Source organism: Coenobita brevimanus, chromosome 62 (genome assembly GCF_032717465.1).
Source record: "Coenobita brevimanus isolate Jiangsu-jjx chromosome 62, ASM3271746v2, whole genome shotgun sequence".
Lineage (NCBI taxonomy): Eukaryota > Metazoa > Arthropoda > Malacostraca > Decapoda > Coenobitidae > Coenobita > Coenobita brevimanus.
In genome coordinates, this window is record NC_137015.1 from 6076994 (window position 1) to 6098497 (window position 21504).

A 21504-nucleotide genomic window follows, 5' to 3' on the forward strand; every position below is an offset into this window, starting at 1 on the left:
CCCCTCCCGACCCCCTAATAAAGCACTCTAAGCAGTATGGTGTCAAGAGGCTGCCACAGTTGTTGTACAGTCAACGTTTGGAGCTCATTTGTCGTGTTGAGAGGGGAGAGAAGTTTTCAAAGCTGGCGAAAGAGTTTGGGAAGAACAAGTGCTGAGAGGTTTTAAGTTCTTCCCAACACCACCCCACTCCATTCACTTAAGCAATTTTGTCATAGGATTAACATTGCTAATTTCTATTAAATACATGCACTGAATATTCCTAAATTTGTATGTTTGTGTTTTATGGTGCCTAGATAGGTGTAGGTAGGGTGCTGTGGGGGGTGCTTGGCCAAAGTCCAGACCCAAATTCATTTTTCACATAAGAGTTATTATTTATAAACCACGGAATTTGTAAATCGCGGCAGTGGTCCAGACCCAAATTGCCACGATTTACTAGGATTGAGTGTACTGTACTTGTGTCTCACTCCCATATGTTGGGATCCAACACACCCTAATGCAGTACTGTTGCTCAGTTTTTTTTGTTGAGTATCAAGACCTTTAAAGCATGAATACTTCCTTGTGCCACTTTGCTCTCGACTTCCTTTTTATACTTCTCTCTCTTTCCTCTTACTGCATTGTGGCACTGTACATACAGTCGTCCACCAATTCAGGCTCTTTCTGCATACTCCGACACACCATGTTGTGAGTTGATTTTGTTCTCAGCATCCAGTACTTTTTCATAGCCTGTCTACATCACCATGTAAACCCCACCACTTTCAGCATTCACAGTCTTTGAAACAGTCTGCAAAGATCCCAGCCACCATTAGTATGTAGCACAGCAGTATATGAATACTGTATATTGTATCAGGTTAAGGTACTTTTTCCCACATTATTCATCAACTTATTATTTTTTTTGCTTTATTATTATTTTTCTTACTGTACTGTTGTTATTACTGCCACTGCATGACAGTATTGTGATACCACCTCTAACGTATGGAAGTGAAGCATGGACTTGGCTGGAGGGACACATGTCAAGAGTAAGAGCAGTGAGAGGAGCATGTTGAGTCACATGGAGAGACAGACTGACAAATGAGGAAGTGAAGGAGGATTGTGGTGTGGATGTGGATGTGATAGAAAGTGTCAGAAGAAATATATTGAGGTGGTTTGGCCATATGGAAAGGATGGAGAGTGAGAGACTAACTAGGAGAGTGTATGTGAATGAGGTGGAGGGGAGGAGGCCAAGGATGAGATGGAGGGATGGAGTGGAGAGGAATATGAGAGAGAGGGTTGTGAGCCTGGAGTAGGGCAGTGAAATGGCAGGGGACAGGGCGACATGGAGGCAAATTATTTGTGGTCACCCCTTACGGGATTAAGGTGTCTGGCAATAGAGAGGTAGATAGATAGATATTATTATTATTATTATTTTACATCCTGTACATACATACAAACATACATGCATCATCTAATCCTATGTTGCCCCATGAGGAGCTTAGGAGCCCAGGGGTAGGCAGTTTGGTCCTTACATTTAAGATGAGAGTGACCAACCTCACTCTTTCGTGAGTGACATTACGTGAGCAATAAACCCCAACCATTCCGTGGATGTAAACCGACACAGGCTCAGTCCAGTTGGAGCTCCTCAGTTGCCCACTGAACTACCAGGCACCTTTATTTGATTATATGGTTACCACCCAGCATAGTAAATGGTTTCCTTGTGTACAGGAGACCTTTTGGCTTGACACTTATTGTAGAGTCACCCATTGACAGAAGGAAGAGGAAAGAAAGTAGGAAAGAAGGACGTAAGCAAACGGAAGGAAAGATTATTATTACTTTATTTATTTATTTTTTCATACTCCTACCTATTTATGTATGAATGTTGTGCTTATCGTGCCATATTTATAATAGAAAAATGTAGAATAACTTCTGCCATGGCTTTCATATGTTGTCCATTTCCCAGGGGTAAGCAGTTTGATATGTGATGATGGTGGTGATAAAACCCTCTGGTATGATGACATGGATAAACCTGTTTTCATAAAGGGATTAGAAAATCTCCACTGACTCCTCCAGTGCAGGAACGTCTGTTTTATCTATTTTGTTCTTGTAACTCCCAAATGTTTTTTTATCCAGCTTAGGACAGACTTCTCGTAAGGAGAGGGGATTAAGCTAAAAGTATTCTTGGTCTTCATAGCGTACCCTTGAGAGGGAGGCTCGTTCAGCATCTCGGCTTATCATCTGGACTGATTGTGATCGTGAAGGGGAGAATATCGGCTTTGAAGTGATTGATGTGTGCAGAGCAATCAAGCCTTCTATACAGGTCCTGAGGTAGGATGATGATGATGGTAATTAGAGAGGTTGTAGAATTTGTTTTCTTTGTAGCTGTAATTTGATACTGTACAGTAACTGATTTTTGCTATACCTTGGTAATGCCAGATATGGTGCTGATTTTTGTCCTTGCAAAATATTGTCAGTTTGTTCATTAAACTCCATCAACTCATGGATCTAATTTATATTTTTTTCTTGCTGATACCGGATGATTTTATTCAGTTATGTAGAAGGTATTCTGTAATTATGGAGTTTTAACCCTTAGACTTACCAATGATGACCTGGGTCGTCATGCGTTTGTCAACCTCTGACGTCAGTACGATGACTTTGCCCGTCATCCGATGTAATCTCTAAAGAAATATTTAGGGTGTCGTCATTTTTGTTGGATGACGGGCAAAAGTGGGCAGAGCTAAGCCTGCCACAGCTGGTGTGTGCATACTCACTTGGTTTACTTGGCACAGTGTGGTGTGAGGTTCCTCACAGGTAGGATGTACACCTCCTGACCTCCTGCCGAACACTTATGCTCCTTTTTCTCGCATATATATGCGGCGTTATTATTTAAGAAAATACAACAAATAATGCATTATTGGAAAGGAAATTTATTCTGGTACATATTGAAGCAAAAAATATTATTACTTCTTGAACAGTTTTTTTGGTGAATATTTTTTTAAGGGACAGTGTAAAACTTCAGCATGTCAGCTAACTTCTACTCACTTTTTTTTTGCATTTTATTTTGTATATACTGTCTTTTTGGACAATGTACGACAGAGCAAAACTCTTCATCTTCAAAATGAGACCAAAGTGGCCTTTCTATGATGAATAGTAACTGTCCTACAAGCATTAGAAGTAAAATATCTTTACCCAACTGTTCTGAAAGCTCTCGAGCGAGAGTTACGCGCACAGCCAGAATTTACGCTCCTCCCTTCACGGGATAAGGTTAATAGTTAAAATACTCTCATGTTGGCTGAATAAAATCATATGGAGATAGCTATAATAAAACAAGAAAGGCTCCCTCAGATTGAAAAGTTTAAGAACCAACAATACTGTATTGTTTTCCACAGGGCGAAGTTCTCAGAGATCACTTTCAGGTCAGTGCAACGTGCTCTACAGACCCTGGGACAACCTGACCAGAATCAAAGTGATGCTGTCAATGTGCGCAGTGAGTTGGACCTCAGGATAGGTTAGTTTACACCTGTAAAAAGTTGTGTTTGTGTGTTGTGCAGTTGTGAATAAAGGTTCAACAAATGTGGGCAGTTCGTATTATAAGAACCAGTAGCCTCTTTGTACAACCTTCTTTGTTGTTAAGTCCTCAGTAAATGAGTGAAAAATTGCCAGTTAGAGTTCCATTGCTTCCTATAGAATTGATTTGCCATTCCCCTCAATTTATAATTGCATCTGTATGTAAAATTGTGGAATATTATAGAACTCATCCCTTGCTGTTACTCCAAAGCTGACAGAAGCTTGGTTCAGTATATTTCTCTGGCGATTGATGAGTTTTCTTTGAAATTGTATGATGCTTGAGGGAGGAAAGGGGTAGATTTGCTTGAAATATGGAGACATAATGGAACAGTAGATGAACTTTTGTCCAAGACTGCTCTAAATTATGGCTGTCATTGCTTTTGTGGTTAGAACATTCTAGTTGGAGTGATGACATTGATTAGCATGCTTGAATTTAGTCCCCAAGCTGTGGCTGGATTTATTATTATTTTTTTTTTATTTATTTTTTTTTTTGAATCACCTAACATTGCCACCAAGAGGATCAGGATGGTCATTTTACCTATAAATGCATTTGACCACAACAGCCTACCCCCAGGCTCTTAGACCTTGAACTGTGGAACTGCTTGTTACCATTTTCTTAGCAACTTGTCCCAGTTCCAAGAAGGACTGGTATGTAAGCTATTCTTCCCAAACTCCAAAATGCAACACAAATGTCCATGTTATTGGCATATTTCTTGAGGGAACCAAATGTCCTATCCCTGGTCAGTGATCTTTATAGCATCACATAATGATTTGGATCCTGGGTTCCAAGCTTGTAAATGCATGAATGTTTCGTGGTCTGAGGTATCAGTCATGAGGACTATCTTATGCCATGCACAGATTTGAGTTATGAAGGTCTCTCTCTCTCTCTCTCTCTCTCTCTCATCATCAGCGACAAAAACTCCTTCTCATTAGCTGTCCCCTCCTCCCTTATGAGCAGCGATATAATCTCTCTCTCTCTCTCTCTAAGTAAATTACAATAATGTATAGACTAGTTGCCATACAGTACTTACCCATAAATTTCTGGATTGCTGTAGCCTAACCTTGGGCCCCTACACCTCAGAGGGGTAATGTGAAATTGACATAATTCATAGCATTTTCCCCATTCCATCCATCCATCCATCTATCATACAATCCTACGTCGCCCCATGAGGAGCGTATGAACCCGGGGCTAGGCACGTTGGTCCTGACATTTAAGATGAGAGTGAGCAACCTCACACATCCCTGAGTGGCATTACGTGACCACCCCTTGGATATAAATCTACACAGGCTCAATCCAATTGGAGCACCTTAATTACCCACTAACCACAAGGTGCCATAATTTGGTTATATGGTTACCACTCAGCTTAGTAAATGGTTTCCTGGTGTACAGGAAACCATTTGGCATGTCACGCAGTATAGAGTTACCCATAGGCAGAAGGAAGAGGAAAGAATGAAAGACAGAAAGACAGAAGAGGGAATGTAAAGCTACCTGTAGGCAGAAGAAAGAGGAAAGAGTGAAGGAAGGAAAGACAGAAGGGGAAGGATGGAAGAGAGGAAAGGGCAGACACCCAAAGCAGCACTGCATCGAGTGGGTGGATGGTGAGCACCCCGACCTGCCATTACCTTATACAGTATATTAATTCCTTCCTTGATCATTACTGGTGTTCAGGTGCAGCGTTCACCAGGTTTCAGACTCTGCGGCTACAGAAGGTGTTCCCGCAGGCCCTGGCTGAGACACTCATCAGCTATGGCTCCTGTCAGTTCCCTACACTCGGCTTTGTTGTTGAACGCTACAAGGCCATACAGAACTTTATACCAGAACAGTTCTGGAAGATCAAAGGTATGATGTATTGAGGTGTCAAATGTCCTGTAAACCATAATTAAGTTACCTGTAGGACAGCTGTTTTTCTTATTAATCTCAGTAAATTCCAGAATATTTGGCAGTTACAGTTCCATTGCTGCTGGTAAAGTTGTTGTTTTTTTTTCCCCATCTACATATTAAAAAAAAAAAGCTTTGAAATAATCTTATAAACTGATTGGGTTAACTGGAGGCTTTGTACAGTTAACTACAATTGTTGTCTGAAATATTGTTGCAATAATAATCCTGGGGGTAGGGGGGTTTCAAGAATACTCCCCCAGTATCCCTGCTTGTCGTACGAGGCGACTAAAAGGGTTGGTGGTGGGTTAGTGCCCCACCCCGTAAAAAGAACTAACTAAAAAAGCAAATAAAGCGCCTCGGACCCGGATGGACCATACGTTGACGACTAAGGAACGGACAAAGGACATTCTGAGGGTAGGAACGTGGAATGTGAGAGGAGTGAATGATGAAGTGAAAGAGAGAGAGATTGTCCAGGTGCTTGAGGATGCAAAAGTGGATATATGTGGATTGACTGAAACTAAATGGAAAGGTGAAAGGATGAGAGAATGGGAATACGGTGTAGGTATATGTGCGGGAGTCAGTGAGAATGAGAGGGCAAGAGAGGGAGTATGTCTGATGATAAGCAAGAAGTGGAAGGAGAATATAAGAGAGTATGGAACAGTGGGTGCAAGGATTGTATGGGTGAGGATGAAAGTAGGTATACAAGCATGGGCGATTGTATGTGTGTATGCTCCAACAGAGGATCAAGTGGCAAGAGTGAAAGATGAGTTTTGGGCGAGAGTAGAAGCATGTATGGACAAGTTTGAGAGGAGCGAGAGAGTGCTGTTGATTGGAGACATGAATGGCAAAGTCGGGAATGTACGAGTGGATGGAGTGGTTGGTCAGTGGGGTGTGCCAGCGGAAGTAGATGAGAATGGTAGTGCTTTGGTGGACATCTGTGCTGGTTAGGGGTTGGCAATAGCCAACACCTACTTTCGTCATAAGATGATCCACCGGTATACATGGAGAGTAATGAGGAGGATGGATGGTGAACTTGTTGAACGAAAGGCAATGATAGACTACGTGTGTGTGGATGAGCGAATGAGAAGACAAGTGTTGGATGCAAGGGTGTGGAGAGGGTGGGGGAATGGAGTCTCGGACCATCACTTAGTGATGGCCAAGGTAGAGCTGCAAAGAAAGTGGTTGAGGAGGCGAAGGGGAAGACAGGAGGAAGCAGCTCCTGTGAGAAGAGTGGAGAAATTGCATGATAGTGAGAAGAGGACAGAGTATAAGAGCATAGTGGAAGAAGGATTGGGAAGGTATGAGCTAGAGCAGATGGAAGGGGTGGAAGACGTATGTAAGATATTCACGGAAGAGACAAGCGCAGCGTGTGAGGCGGTTTGTGGAGTGAGGAGGAGATGCAAGGGTGTGCAAGGGACAGCATGGTGGAATGATGAGGTGAAACGAGCTGTGGAACAAAAGAAGAAGGCATATGGTGAATGGTTGGCGAGTAGAGGAAGGGGAGAAGATGAGAGAGAGAAGAGAGAGGTATATGTGAGCAGGAGAAGGGAGGTTAAGAGACTGGTGAAGGAGAGTAAGAAGAAAGTGGATGAAGAGTTTGGGAGGAATCTGAGTGTGAAATGGAGAGAGTAAGAAATTGTTTTGGAAGGAGGTAAAGAAAGTAAGGCAGTGTGAAAGGGGAAATAGTAGGGGAGTGAAAGATAGGAATAATAGATTGTTGGTGGAGAAGAGAGAGAAATTGAGGAGATGGAAGGAGCACTTTGAGGATTTGTTGAATGTAGAGAGTGAGAGCAGTGTGAGTATAAGTGGTTGGGGAATGGCTGGGAGAAGAAGAGATGAGAGGAGGGAGGAAGAGATCAGTAGGGCGGAAGTAGTGGAAGCGATGAAGAAGATTAAGCTGGGAAAGGCCCCAGGAATTGATGGAGTGTGTGGTGAAATGCTTAGGTATGGGGGTGAGATTGTTGTGGAGTGGATATGGAAGTTGTGTAGATTGGCTTGGGAAGAGGGAAGGGTTCCAGAGGACTGGAAATCAGGTATAATTGTTCCTCTGTACAAAGGAAAAGGGGAGAGAGAAGTATGTGGTAACCATAGGGGTATTTGCCTTCTTAGTGTGACTGGTAAAATATATGGTAGAATACTCATTGATAAGGTTAGGCATATGACAGAGGAGCTAGTTGGAGAAGAACAAGGGGGATTTAGGAAGGGAAAAGGGTGTGTAGATCAGATATTTGTTCTAAGATGTTTAGTGGAGAAGTATCTAGAGAAGGGAAGGAAAGTGTACGCTGCCTTCATGGACTTGGAGAAAGCTTATGACAGAATAGATAGGAAAGGTATGTGGAAGGTATTAAGAATATATGGAGTGGAGGGGAAATTGCTGAGTGCTGTGAAGAGTATGTACGAGGGAGCTAGGGCTACGGTGCGAGTGGATGGTGAGCTGAGTGAGTTCTTTGATCTCAATGTGGGACTGAAACAGGGGTGTGTAATGTCTCCATGGCTGTTTAATATATATATGGATGGGGTCGTAAAGGAGGTACAAGGTAGGGCAGTGGATGTGGGGGTGGCCCTAATGAATGAGGGTGAGATTTGGAAGCTTCCGGTGTTGCTGTTTGCTGATGATACAGTATTGTTGAGTGAAGATGAATGGGAGTTGCAAGGTTTGGTGAATGAATTTGGGACAGTGTGTAGGAGGAGGAAGCTGAAAGTTAATGTAAACAAAAGTAAAGTTATGGTGTTTGAGAGGAATGAAGTCACAGAGTGTGCAGTGAGGTTGGATGGTGAGGATATGGAGAATGTGAGTGCATTCAAGTACTTGGGTAGTGTGATGAGTAAGGATGGAATTTTGGGGGATGAAGTACGTGAAAGGGTACAGCAGGGAAGGAAGGTTGTTGGCACACTGAAAGCAGTGATGAGAAATAGGGAGGTGAGTATGGAAGTTAAGAAGTCACTGCATGATGGTATTGTGATCCCTACCCTGACGTATGGAAGCGAGGCGTGGACCTTGCAAGAGGGGAACAAGTCAAGAGTGAGAGCAGTGGAAATGAGTTACTTGAGAGGAGCATGTGGAGTGACATGGAGGGACAGGTTGACGAATGAAGAAGTGAAGGAACGTTGTGGGGTAGATGTGGATGTGGTTGAAAAGATTAGGAGAAATACACTGAGGTGGTTTGGACATGTGGAGAGGATGGAGAATGAAAGACTGACTAAGAGGGTGTATGTAGGTGAGGTGGAGGGAGGGAGAGGGAGGGGTAGACCGAGGATGAGGTGGAGGGATGGAGTTGAGAGGTATATGAGGGAGGGGGGGGTGAGTTGGGGGGAGGGGAGTCAAATGGTGGGTGACAGAGTGACTTGGAGGCGTTTTGTCTGCGGCCACCCTTTGCGGGATTAGGGCGTCGGGCTATAGATAGATAGACTTTTCCATACACTTTGGATTTCTCTGTTACAAACTTTGAAATCCAAACAATTCCTAAAAATTCAATTTTCCAAAATATTTGTGTCATGTTCAGTAGGGGTGCGGACGTCATGTCCTTATACAAGTACTGTAATGCATATTTGAAGATAAACTTCTCTTGTATATATGAATAAGAGTAAATGATGAATTAGTAATGCAAGGTACCTGTTTTTCACTGTATTTACTGTTCACATTACTATAGACTGTGTATTACATGCTTTTCTCATAATTATCATTATGATTCCAAACACATATGATTTCAAAACACCAGTAGCTACTTTATTCCAGTTTCTATGAAGCTTTTAGAACTAAGCATTATGGAGATAAGAGTTTTTAACCATACCCTATTGTTGTTGTAGTTAAGTCTGAAGGATTTGATGACAGTAGCATCACATCTACATTACAAAAAGATTACATAGTATAGTATTAGCCTATGTAAGTGACATTGTCTATAGAGACCTCACAGTACTCTTAGTTGCCATGCAGAGCAAACAGACTGACACACAGACACATCATTAATGTAGACAGTGGACTAAGTTTATATACTGTTATGGATGAATCTGTACTTCAGGGTGAGAAATGAAAAACTCAGAAGTTTTCATGGCACACCAACAAATGAGTTCCTATTCATCTGTGTCTTTTCGACCTTGGCCATAGATGTGACAGTTCATTGTGTGAGGCCTAGCAGTCCTCCTTCATGCAACACATCTTTATGTCATGACTTGGCACTATAATTCATCATTCATGTTGAATGCATACTAGATCTGTCATATGCAACAGTGGTGTGATGATATTAGCAGTGGTGTTTTTATAACATCTCAGTGGGTTTTGTGGAAGATCTGTAAAATTGTATTTTAGCTAATCCAGCTGTTCACTGTGCCAGCCTGGGATCAAACTTGCTTGTTTTCAGACAGCAGACCATTTCTTTAATCACATGACTGCCACTTTTCTCTACATTTCACACATGACCATCACATCCACCTCCCTCCACATCTCACACTAATTTAACCCACACCCCAGACTGTTGAGAACCAGAAGCATTGGTCAGTTATTGTTTTCCATAGGATCCATTTCTGGGTGCCTTTTGTGTTAGTGATTAGAATGCCCCAGAGTGATGACCGTCCATAGTTTTTTATCCCAAGAAGTGAGTGATGTATTTTTGGTCATGTAATGCAACCAAGGCAAGTAGGTTAATCATTTAATCTTACATATACAGTACTGGACAATGGGAGCCTGTCCTTGATCCCCTACACTTCATAGAGGGCAAAATATTAAAGATCCTGTATTTTTTCATTCATCCATCCATCATCCAATCCTACATTTCCCCATGAGGAGCGTAGGAGCCCAGGGCTAGGCAGTTGGTCTCGACATTTAAGATGAGGGTGACCGCCACACTCATCTCTGAGTGGCATTACATGAGCAATCAACCCCGACCACCCCTTGGATATAAACCTTCACCGGCTCAGTCCAACTGGAGTGCAATAATTACTCACTAAACCACCAGGTGCCAAAATTTGGCTATATGGTTACCACCCAGCATAGTAAATGGTTTCCTGGTGTACAGGAAACCATTTGGCTTGTCACTAAGTGTAGAGTCACCCACAGGTAGAAGGAAAAGGAAGTATTTTTTAAATTTATTATTTCTGTGAGGTGGAGCCAGGATTCTGTGGGCTTAAATGGTTAGTGATTGAATATCTGACTCATTTGCCTGGGCACGTTGTAGATGGTTCTCCCACTTTTGTGCTTTCTCTTTCCGTGTTTTGTCACCCTCATGTAAATTTTATTACAGTAACGTTCCAGGTTACATCAGAGTTCCGTTCCTGAGATGTGATGTAAGTCAGTTTTGTATGTAACTCAAGTTTCTGACTGTACATTGTACATTTATGTCTTACATCAGCGCATAGGTTATGTCAACGCATACAGAATGTGGACTTTTCAGTCATACATCGTATACCATACTGTGCATATAATACTCTTATGATAACAGGTATGTATTTTTTTTTTATGTGAGGAAGAAGGAACCAAAGGCTGCAAGCCTGCAAAACAGTTCCTTGCAAGAAAAAAACAAGAACAGTACAAAAGAGAGCCAAATTCAAGATCCATCCATTTCGAGATGCCTGGACACACTGCGTTTGAAAGACTGGAGATCATAGGAAGCAGGAAATACAGACAGAGGGAGACAGTTCCAGAGTTGACATGTTGCAAAAATGAAGGACTGGGAGTAACGGTTAACTCCTGCATTTGAGAGTTGGACGGAAAAGGGATGAGAGCTTGTTGCTTGATGGGTGCTACGCACCAGTAGTAAAGGTGGAGGGATGCAAGCAGACGATTCAGAGGAACAGTAACCATTGAAGTAGTGATAGAAAGAGATAAAGAGGCAGCAGTGTGGCGAAGAGACAGAGGTTGAAGGGAGCCAGTAAGAGGAGGAGAGTAAATGAGCCGAAAAGCCTTTGACTCCACCCTATTAAGAAGAGCTGTATGTGGGGAGCCTCCCCACACATGAGAGTTGTACTCTACACAGGGGCGAATAAAACCCTTGTATAAAGTCAACAGCTGTGCAGAGGTAAAGAAGTAAAGAAGGTACGGAGTCGGCTTAGCACACCTATCTCTTGGAAGCAGATTTTACAAGAGAAGTAATATGATCTTTCCAAGATAAATCCCGAGTTAATGAAACCCCAAGCATGTTCAGGGTTGATGCAGGATTGAGCTGGATATTATTAAACATTAGAGGGTACTCCTGTGAAAGATTTTGTTAGGTTGATAGGTGTAAGAACTGAGTCTTTGATGCATAAAAACAACAAGATTGTTTTTACCCCAGTCAGAGATATGAGCCAAGTCAGACATTAGCTGTGCCATAGCCTCATCCCTTGTGTGTTTAAGTAACTGCTGAGATGGACATTGCAGGAACCAAAAGGAAAGGTGAAGGGTGGAATGATTAGCATACGAGTGGATAGGGTTAGATGTACAGTTCAGAAGATCATTGATGAATAAAAGAGAGTTGGTGATAGGACAGAGTTCTGAGGAACACCACTGTTGATAGATCTAGGAGAAGAACAATGGCTATCTACAACAGTGGCTATAGAACAACCAGAAAGGAAGCTTTAGATGAAGGCACAGATAGAAGGATAGAAACCGTAAGAGGGCAGTTTGGAAATTAAAGATTTATGCCAGACTCAATCAAAAGCCTTTGAGATGTCAAGTGCAATGGCAAAGCTTTCGCCAAAGTCTCGAAAGGAGGATGAAAGGTAGGTGAGAAGATCGAAGATCGCCAGGGGAGTGTCCCTGACAGAACCCATACTGATGATCAGAAATTGGGTTGTGATAGGAAAGATGTTTTAAAATTTTTCTGTTAAGAATAGACTTGAAAACTTTTGAGACACAGGATGTTAAAGCAGTTGGACGATAGAGGGTTGGGAATGGTCACCCTTCTATGGGACTGGCTGAATGAGAGCAAACTTCCAGCAAGAAGGAAAGGTACAAGTTAAAAGACAAAGGCAAAAGTTTTTACCTAGGCAGGGTGTAAGCACAGAAGCACAGTTCTGGAGGACAACAGGAGGGACTCCATCAGGCCCATATGCCTTGTTAGTATTGAGGCCAGTGATGACAGAAAATACATCAGCTGAAGAAATTTTAATGGCAGCCATGAGGAAGTAAGAGGGGGGAAGTCATGGAGGAACAGCACCGGAATTATCTAAGGTGGAAATAGAGGAGAAAGTCTGAGCAAAGAGATCTGTTTTATCAGTAGACGAGATAGCTGCAGAGCCATCAGAGTAGAAAAGAGGAGGGAAGGATGATGAGGTGAAGTTGTTAGATAGGTTATCGGCAAGATGCCACAAGGAGCGGGAAGAATTCGAGTTGGAGAGTTGAGAGCATTTAATATGGATGATATTATTTTAAGCAGAGCGAAGAACAGACTTAGCATGATTCTGGGCAGAAACATAAAAAAGATGTAATTCAGGGGTGGGTTGGCTCTGGTACCTTTTATAGGCCCTCTCCTTGTTGCGGACAGCATTAGAGCAAGCGTGATTAAACCAAGGCATTGTTGCATTAATGAAAGGATATGAGAAGGGAATGTATGCTTCCATGCCCGAGAGAATAACCTACATAATGCGCAAGACACACTCAGATGGCTTCTGCCCATGGAAGCAATAATCATTCCAGGGAAAATCAAAGAAGCACTGCCAGACGGCCTCCCAGTCCACAGCTCCAAAGTGCCACAGTCGACTTTTCTGTGGAGGGTTCACAGGCCTTACCGGAGCGATAGAACAGGTTAAGGCAATAAGGTTGTGATCGGAGGAGCCCAATGGAGAGAAAAGATTAATAGTGTAAGCAGAAAAATTAACTCTGAAGAAGAAGTCAAGTATGTTGGAGCTCTCTCCAAGGCGGTCAGGGATACGAGTAGGGTTCTGTACAAGCTGCTCTAGGTCATTAAGGATAGAAAAGCTGTAGGTTTGTTCACCAGGTGGATTAGTGAAAGGAGAGGAGAGCCAAAGGTGGTGGTGAACATTGAAATCTCCTAGAACGGAGATTTCAGAGAAAGGATAAATGAATAGAATGTGTTCCATTGTAGAAGAAAGATAGTCGAAGAATTTTTCATAGTCAGTAGAATTAGGGGATAAGTAAACAGCACAGATATATTTAGTCAGAGAATGACAGGAAAGCCGAAGCCAGAGAGTAGAGAATCAGAAGAATCAAGTTCAGGAACACGAGATCAGGATAAGTTGTTGCGTACATATACACAACAGCAACCTTTAGCTTTGAAATGAGTACAGTATAAAGTAGGAGGATACAGAAAAGGGTTGCTGTCAGTTGCCTCAGATGGTTGAGTCTCAGTTAACCCTTTAACCGCGGGCTTGTTTTGCTTTTTCTTGCAGCTCCCGCTGGCATATTTGCGCTCCGATAGACTTTCTAAAAATATTTGCCAAAAATTAGTTATTAGTCCTAGAATATTAAAATCATATATGCTTATGGCACATACCTTCAGCTTTCTCCTGGGGTGTTTGTTGAGCCTTCGTCGAGTACCGTAGGACTTGTGGAGACCTCTGAAGTTGGGTAACAAAGTCTCCACTTTACACTTCCCGACAACCCGTAATATGATTACCACAGCCTGATATTATCACTAGAAACACTATTTTATGATTCTCAAATAGTTTGGAATCCATACTCCAAAAAAAAAAAACACTGTGAAAGCAATGAAAATTATGAGGGCGTATGACCTTCCCACTTGCGCTAGTTTGCCGCTGGTGTTCTGTCATTTATTATTCATAAAAACACTCACAGTTTGTATTTCTATTACTATATAACACTTATATATATCTACAGTCTTTATCCATAAGTTTCCTTCAGTAATAATAGTTTATTGTCACTGTAGACATTCAATTTCTTTCAGTAAAATACGTAGCATTCACTTTCTTGTCCTGTATACTAGCATTGAGAGTGAATGTCACTTTCACCTTCACTCTCATAACTCATAGTATTCATACATGCTAGAGTGAAACTTTCACTTTCATTACTCCTAGTGCATATACTCGTATTCTTATAATACTACTCATTTATATTTCTATTTACGTTCTCTATTTTATTTACATTATTTACATTTCTATTTTATTTACATTGTTTTATGCACTGTCACTTGAAGTAACTTATAAAACTATTTTCCACTGTTCACTTATATTTACATTCATTGCTTTCACGTGCTGTTTACTCATTATTTACACATTATTTACAATTCCACTTGCACTGTTTTACTCAATAGAAAGATCATAATCACTCTTTATCAATTGTCAGCCCTTTACCTCTTTTCACACGAGGTTTAGTAGGGGGTAAAGGTCACAGCGCCCTTTGCATGGGGCTAAAAAGCGGCAGAAGTTAGCAGGAGCAAATCAGACGTACCTTCACCTTGAAAGACGACAGTGAACTGATAGTGGTAGCCTCCTGCCGCCTGGCTAGGGTGAGTGCAATACTACCATCTTTAGCCTTGTGAGACCTGCTAGTATATAGCAATGAAATGATTGGCAGGAAACCAAGACAGTACATAATAAATTAGGTAGTTCCAGGTGAATGTAAATATCACTTAGGCTTCTCCCTTCCCTCCTTATATGTATATTTATTACGAAATTGATTATACGGCATATTTCAAGGGGAAATAAACAGCGAAAATTAGCGAACGAGTGCACGTGAGGTGTTGTCAGGTGATAATTAGCCAATTCTAGGCATATGGCACTCTCACTTACCTTATTTCTTTTTTGTATATATTGGTATAAGAATAGGGCATAGGGCTTATTTCAATGGATGAAATCAATGGAAAATTCCAGGGAAGATTTACTTAGCATAGTATACAGTGTGGTGGCCTGCAATAATTAGGTAGTTCCAGGTGAATGTAAATATCACTTAGGCTTCTCCCTTCCTTTCTTATATATATTTTTATTACGAAAATAGATTATACGGCATATTTCAAGGGGAAATAAACAGTGAAAATTAGCAAACGAGTGCTCATGAGGAATTGTCAGGTGATAATTAGCCAGTTCTAGGTGTATGGCACTCTCACTTACCTTATTTCTTTCTTGTATATATTATTTGGTATAAGAATAGGGCATAGGGCTTATTTCAATGGATGAAATCAGTGAAAAGTTCCAGGGAAGATTCACTTAGCGTAGCACGGCCGGGCAGGCGAGAGGATAGGGTAATGGAGGGGAGGTAGGGAAGGGAGTCAAGAACGGGGAGAAATGGCTAAATTGTCAACAATGGATGGGAGTACAGATGAGATTAGGAGTGCTGACTAGTGTTGGACATTGGCAGTACTGATAGATGATACAAGCCCCCACTTGAAAGCCCGGGCGAATTCAAAATAATACAGAATCACAAAAGTGATGGCCTGCGGTATGATCCCTTGCTCCCAAGCGTCATGAAAGTGACGCCCCGCGGTTAAGGGGTTAAGGAGAGAAGATGAGGTTTAGAGGAGGAGAGGTGGTGTTTAACAGAGAGAAAGTTAGAGGAAAGGCTGCAAATGTTGCAGAAATGAAGAAGAAGTGAGTCTGACAGTGGTTTCAGGCATGTCATTGAGTCGTCACCGAGAGAGGGGCAGTTGGTTGGGGCATTTATGGTCCCCCCCCCCTGGGGACTCCGAGGCATGGATTTTGTGCGCCATTTTCCTTTTTAATTTTAAATTGATGTAGTGTGTACTGTGCACGTAGACTGGTGTTGACAGTTAGAAAAATCTGTATTGGAGAGCATGCTGGCCTACTCTCTGTGTTACTAAAACACTGAAAAAGTTCAGCAAAGGGGCATGGTCAGGAACTAGTCCCAAGGGCTGATGAAGTAGGAGCTCCAGCTCTTCCTGACACCAGCTTTCCAACCACCTTGGAAGTACTGCCCTGCTCGACTGGTGCTACAGTCTACTTCTCATATCAAATACAAGCTTTTGAACTTATGATTTTCATTGAATAAAAAATGTGTTGTATTCCTGGTCTGCCACGTCACCTCCCAGGAGCCTCTCATGCATCATAGTCATGGTGGTACTGGCACGTGTTGTCGTTGTTGTGGCAGCTGAGTTAGCCCACTGCTTCCTCACTTTTCCATCGTCTTCACACTCGTGCACACAGCCAACGCACATTTCATTCCTTAACACTAATGTACCCATGGAATTTTGTTATCATACACTCAATTTTACTGCCTTTTCTCCCTTCTCATTATGTGTAATAATGTCCTATTTTTCACTGAACTTGATGGTCATTCATTTATTGAAATCATTATTGTCGCTAGGAAGCTTTCTCTTAGGCATCTTTGAATTGGGATTTCGAAAAACAAGCACATTAATCGCATACTGTAACAGCATATCAGTTGGTAGTAGCGGTGAGACTGAGACCAATTGGTGTCAGTCAAGTGTGAGGCAGGGAAACACCAGAGACATCTTGGCTGACAGCGACACATTAAAACCCATGCTTTGTATTTATTTCTTCATTGTTTTATGTTTTAAAATTTCCTTATAGTGGACTGTCATAACCTCGAGATTGATGCAAGCCGAGAGTGACGTATCCCAGAACCTTACTGTATTTATTATTTCTACCTTTCCTGAGTGAGTTGTGTGGATGAAGAGAATGTGATAGATTTCAGGTGGCACTGGGTGGAGGTATTTAGCCAAAGGGCATACCAGGGTTTGTTTGTCAAGATTGACCCTTTATTGCAAGTTCCCCTATCATGTTGCTGAATTTATTATTTGTACTGTTTGCCAGTGAGCCATGCAGGAGAGGAGGGTGTGATAGACTTCAGCTGGCGTCGAGTACGGCTGTTTGATGAGGAGGCATGCCAAGTCCTATTTGAAGCATGTCAAGACCAACCCCTTGCTACTGTTACATCCATCACCACAAAGAACAAGAGCAAGTGGCGCCCTCTGCCGCTGGACACTGTGGTATGAAGCTGGCTAAGTGTGACCCCTGATGGAAATCAGTACTTTATGTTGTGTATCATCAATCTTTATTAGGTCTTCTTCAGTATTGGACCTTCTGCTTGGGAGAGAGTGCTGTCTAGAGTTAGCCCTTCCTCTTGCTGGCAAGGTATGATTGGAGAAGATGTATCTCTTGAGAGAGAGATGCATTTGAAAGGTTCTGTTTGTTGTAATGGCTGTAATTGTGTGTGTCAGAGTCTGTTTATGGTAACAGTAGAACAAACAGGATATGAACATACACAGACAGAAAGAACACATCATTGTACTGTACCTTCCTTAATTGTTCACCAGCACTGGGGTTTGAACCTAGACATGGGACATTCGCATCACAAGACAAGTACATTAACCACCAAGTCATTGCAACTCAAATTTAACTGAAATAACAATTTATAAAACCATTTGGTATCAGCAGTCCTTCAGGAATGTGCACAGACTTTCAGAGTCATGTGCTTAGGCAATAAAATGACACATTCAGTATACATGTACTAAGGGCTAAAACAAAGACTAACTTTTACTGAATATTATGTGCATCTGTTTTATATGTGTTATTGTACTGCCTTTTATTCTGCCAGTGGTCTTTGATATACCCGGTACAAATAACAAGACACTTACATTTTATAATCATCATCATCATCTATTCCTATGTTTCCTCATGAAGAGCATAGGAGCCTGGGGCTAGGTAAGTTGGTCTTGACATTTAAGAAGAGAGTGACCAGCCTCACTCATCCCTGAATGGCATTGCTTGAGCAATAAACCCCAAACATCCTTTGGGTATAAACCTTCACTGGCTCAACCCAATCGGAGTGCCTTAATTTCCCACTAAATCAGCAGGTGCCATAAATTGGTTATATGGTTACCACCCAGTGTAGCAAATGGTTTCCTAGTGTACAGGAAACCATTTTGGCTTGTCACTTAGTGTAGAACCACCAGTAGACCGAAGGATGAGGAAAGAATGAAGGAAAGAAGACAGGAGAGGAAGGAAGGAAAGAGGGAAGGAAGAAAGGAAAGGGCAATCACCTGAGAGCTCCACTACATTGACTGAGAGGATGGTGAGCACCCTCACCTATCACACTTGTATTTTATAACTTGCTTTAATATACTGTAATGTCTTGAAAATGTGTTAATGCCCGTATTAATAGTGTGAGAGTCTTTGGTATTGCATTAGAGTGAAAAGTCAACAGTAGAAATGGCATTATTGAGAAGTGTGAGTGTTGTACTTGGAGTGGTTGGGATAAACACTAAAGCGTAAGGAAATATGTTGATAATCAGTAAAGCTGAAGAGAGTGCACTTAGATGATATGGCCATATGGAGAGAATGGATGTGTACAGGGTGGAGAAAAGGGTTTATGTGATTGGGTTTCAATGTGGGAGGAAGCATGGGATGCCAAGAAGGTGGATGGGTATGGTAAATGAGTGTGTAATTAAGTGTGGTACGGATGTTAATAAGAGGAACTGACTGATGATTGAGTCTGGAATGAATTATGAACAAGAAAGAGAAAACATGAAGTAGAAGTATTATAGCAAAGAGGTTGAACACTGTGCAACTTCAACAGGAACTGGAGAAGCTTGCATCACGAAAGCTGCGGATCAATGCAAAGGAGACAATGCGTGTGGCAGAGAAGCTGTACACAGATGGTCTTATAAGTTACCCCCGCACAGAGACCAACATCTTCCCAAGGGAGCTGGACCTAAGACCTCTTGTACAGCTGCAAACTGAAGATGCTAACTGGGGTGGTGAGTGGGAAAAATGGGCAAAGAAGGCTGTGCAAACACAGTTTTGTATGGTGTCTACTGTACAAGTAATCCCTGTTTAATGTAATTCTCTTAAAGTTCTTTAATTATTAACTTGTTGATGAATTAACAGCATTTTTACTCTTGAAGTTGCTTGTGATTCTGTGTAAAATTGTTTTGAAGTCCGAAATGATTGCTTGTCCTCTTTACCCTCAAATCATTAAACAGAAGTATGCCACACTTAATGTTGTCTTACATAAGGTACCATTTTGCCAGTACACATCCTGGACTTTATGCACTTGAATCACATGACAGGTTTTCAGATTTACTCGTGCCATCTCCAGAAAATTTTAGTTTTGTGAGGCTTTTGAACTACTGTAGAGATATTAGATATACATTATGATACATGTAGAGACCATTGACCATGCAAGTGTGTATAGGTCTCTTAACTTGAAAGTAGCTCTCCATGTGACATGATTCTGAGTAATTTCCGTTCTCAGACCCCTATCCCTTCGATCTCCATGCAGGACCTTATCCTAAGCCATACTGTCTGCTGGGCATTCTTCCTCCACATTCATACCTGAGAACCCTCCTCAGCCAGTCATCTTTTACCTTGCATCATGTCCAAACCATCCTAACCTCCCAATATACATCACTTCACAAATGCTGTATTCATCGTCATCATCATCCGGACCTCCATTCCCTCCCAAGGGCAGGGTGAGGAGTAATGCTGTCCAGACAGCCCAAATATGCTCAGTCCAATGGGCCACGCTTCCATTCACTCATCATTCAAGTCCCTGGAATCCTGGCTCTATCAGATACGCCAAAAACATTCACCACGTTCTGTAGCTTCACATAAACATATCCGATTTCTTTTGTCAAATCTCATGTGTCGTGTCATACTCTGTTCTCAGTTCTGTCATTCACTGATGCACTGCTTATCCATCTCATCATTCTTATTTCTGTATGTTTTGGTCTGCTTGTATCCTCTTTCACTGGGCATTTTACTGCCATGTATATAACACTCATGGCAAGTTTTGTAGAGTGTACCCATAGTACAAAAGGAGAGTCCCTTCATGTAACTTTCATATATCCTTTCTCTACATTAAGTTTCTGTAAATTTGACAGACATAGAGTAAATAAGCAGATCACTGGACTGAAGGTGTTAAATAAGAATTAGCTAGGCAAATTACCGATACTTCATTTCATCTCATCTATTCAGTCTGATAAAGTGGAGTTAGAATACGTTTTAGTTGTCTCTTATTCTTTGCTTCAAGCTAATACATTTTTTCAGAGTGGAGAAATAGTTGAGGAGGTTCCCTAGTTCTAATATTAAAGGTTAATATAGTGTCCCTGTTCTTCTCCAACCAATTCCTCTGCTATTTCCCTAACTCTGTCAAGAAGTGTCCTGCCATATACAGTACTTTTCCTGTTACACTAAGAAGACAAATACCCCTATGATTACCACACACCTCTTTTTTCCCTTTCCCTTTGTACAGGGGAATAATTATACCTGACTTCCAATCCCCGTGACTCTACCTTCCTCCCAGGTCAGTCTGCACATCTTCCACAACCATTCTACTACTCGCTTCCATGCTTCAGCATTTCACCACACACTCCATCAATTCCTGGGGGTTTCTGGTAGATCAGTAAAGTCTGCTTTAATGAAATTCAAATCCTTAAACTGTTCCCTGCGCCAGCGGGGATTTGAACCTGGGTCCGCTGGGACTGCAGGCCACCTCTTTACCGACGGAGCCACTGCCTCCCCTTGTGGAGAATGATAGCTTGTTATTCTTGTTTGATAACTTCACATCAACTCATGCTACTGACCCAAATGAAGACTAATGAAAGTTTTTTCGTACTGTTGTTTGCCCAGCATGTATATCTGTTGCAACAGTGGTACAGAACTGTGGTAAAGATATGGTCACTAACCCCCCCTCCCCCTTTTTTTTTTTTTTTTTTTTCCCACTGGGAACAGTCCTAAGGTGGTTAATTGCTCATTCCATGGAATAAATACTGTACTGGATTACAGTAGTCTAGCCTCAGACCACTACACCTTGTAGGGGTACAATGAGAATGGGTGCTGCTGTTTTCTTTTGTTAAGTTACTGTATACATGGTGATCTCTTCTTTGTACCTAAATCTCATTTATGATTTGCCATGTACTTTGCAGGCTTTGCATCAAGAGTATTAGAGGAGGGCCCCAACCCACGCCAGGGCAAGAAATCTGACCAGGCTCACCCCCCGATTCATCCCACCAAGTACAGTGCTAACCTCCAGGGCAACGAGCAGCGCCTGTACGAGTTTATTGTGCGACATTTCTTGGCCTGCCTCAGCAAGGATGCTCAGGGCTTGGAGACTGTGGTCGAAATTAATATTGCAGAGGAACTTGTGAGTGTCTGGTTGATGCTATATACTGTGCTGCAAATTCTTGTTGTCCCCTTTTTTATGCAATTAAGTTTAGAGC

At 41.9% G+C, this 21504-nt stretch overlaps 1 protein-coding gene across 1 annotated transcript in view; it reads left to right on the forward strand.

Annotated features, from left to right (window-relative positions):
- Positions 1-21504, forward strand: part of Top3alpha (topoisomerase 3-alpha) — an 84890-nt gene that overhangs the window by 4856 nt on the left and 58530 nt on the right. Inside the window, exons 3-8 of the mRNA XM_080275556.1 lie at positions 2165-2298; positions 3360-3478; positions 5207-5377; positions 17096-17271; positions 18861-19041; positions 21211-21428. Of these exons, the coding sequence (XP_080131682.1) occupies positions 2165-2298; positions 3360-3478; positions 5207-5377; positions 17096-17271; positions 18861-19041; positions 21211-21428 (999 nt within the window). The remainder of the gene's footprint in view (positions 1-2164; positions 2299-3359; positions 3479-5206; positions 5378-17095; positions 17272-18860; positions 19042-21210; positions 21429-21504) is intronic.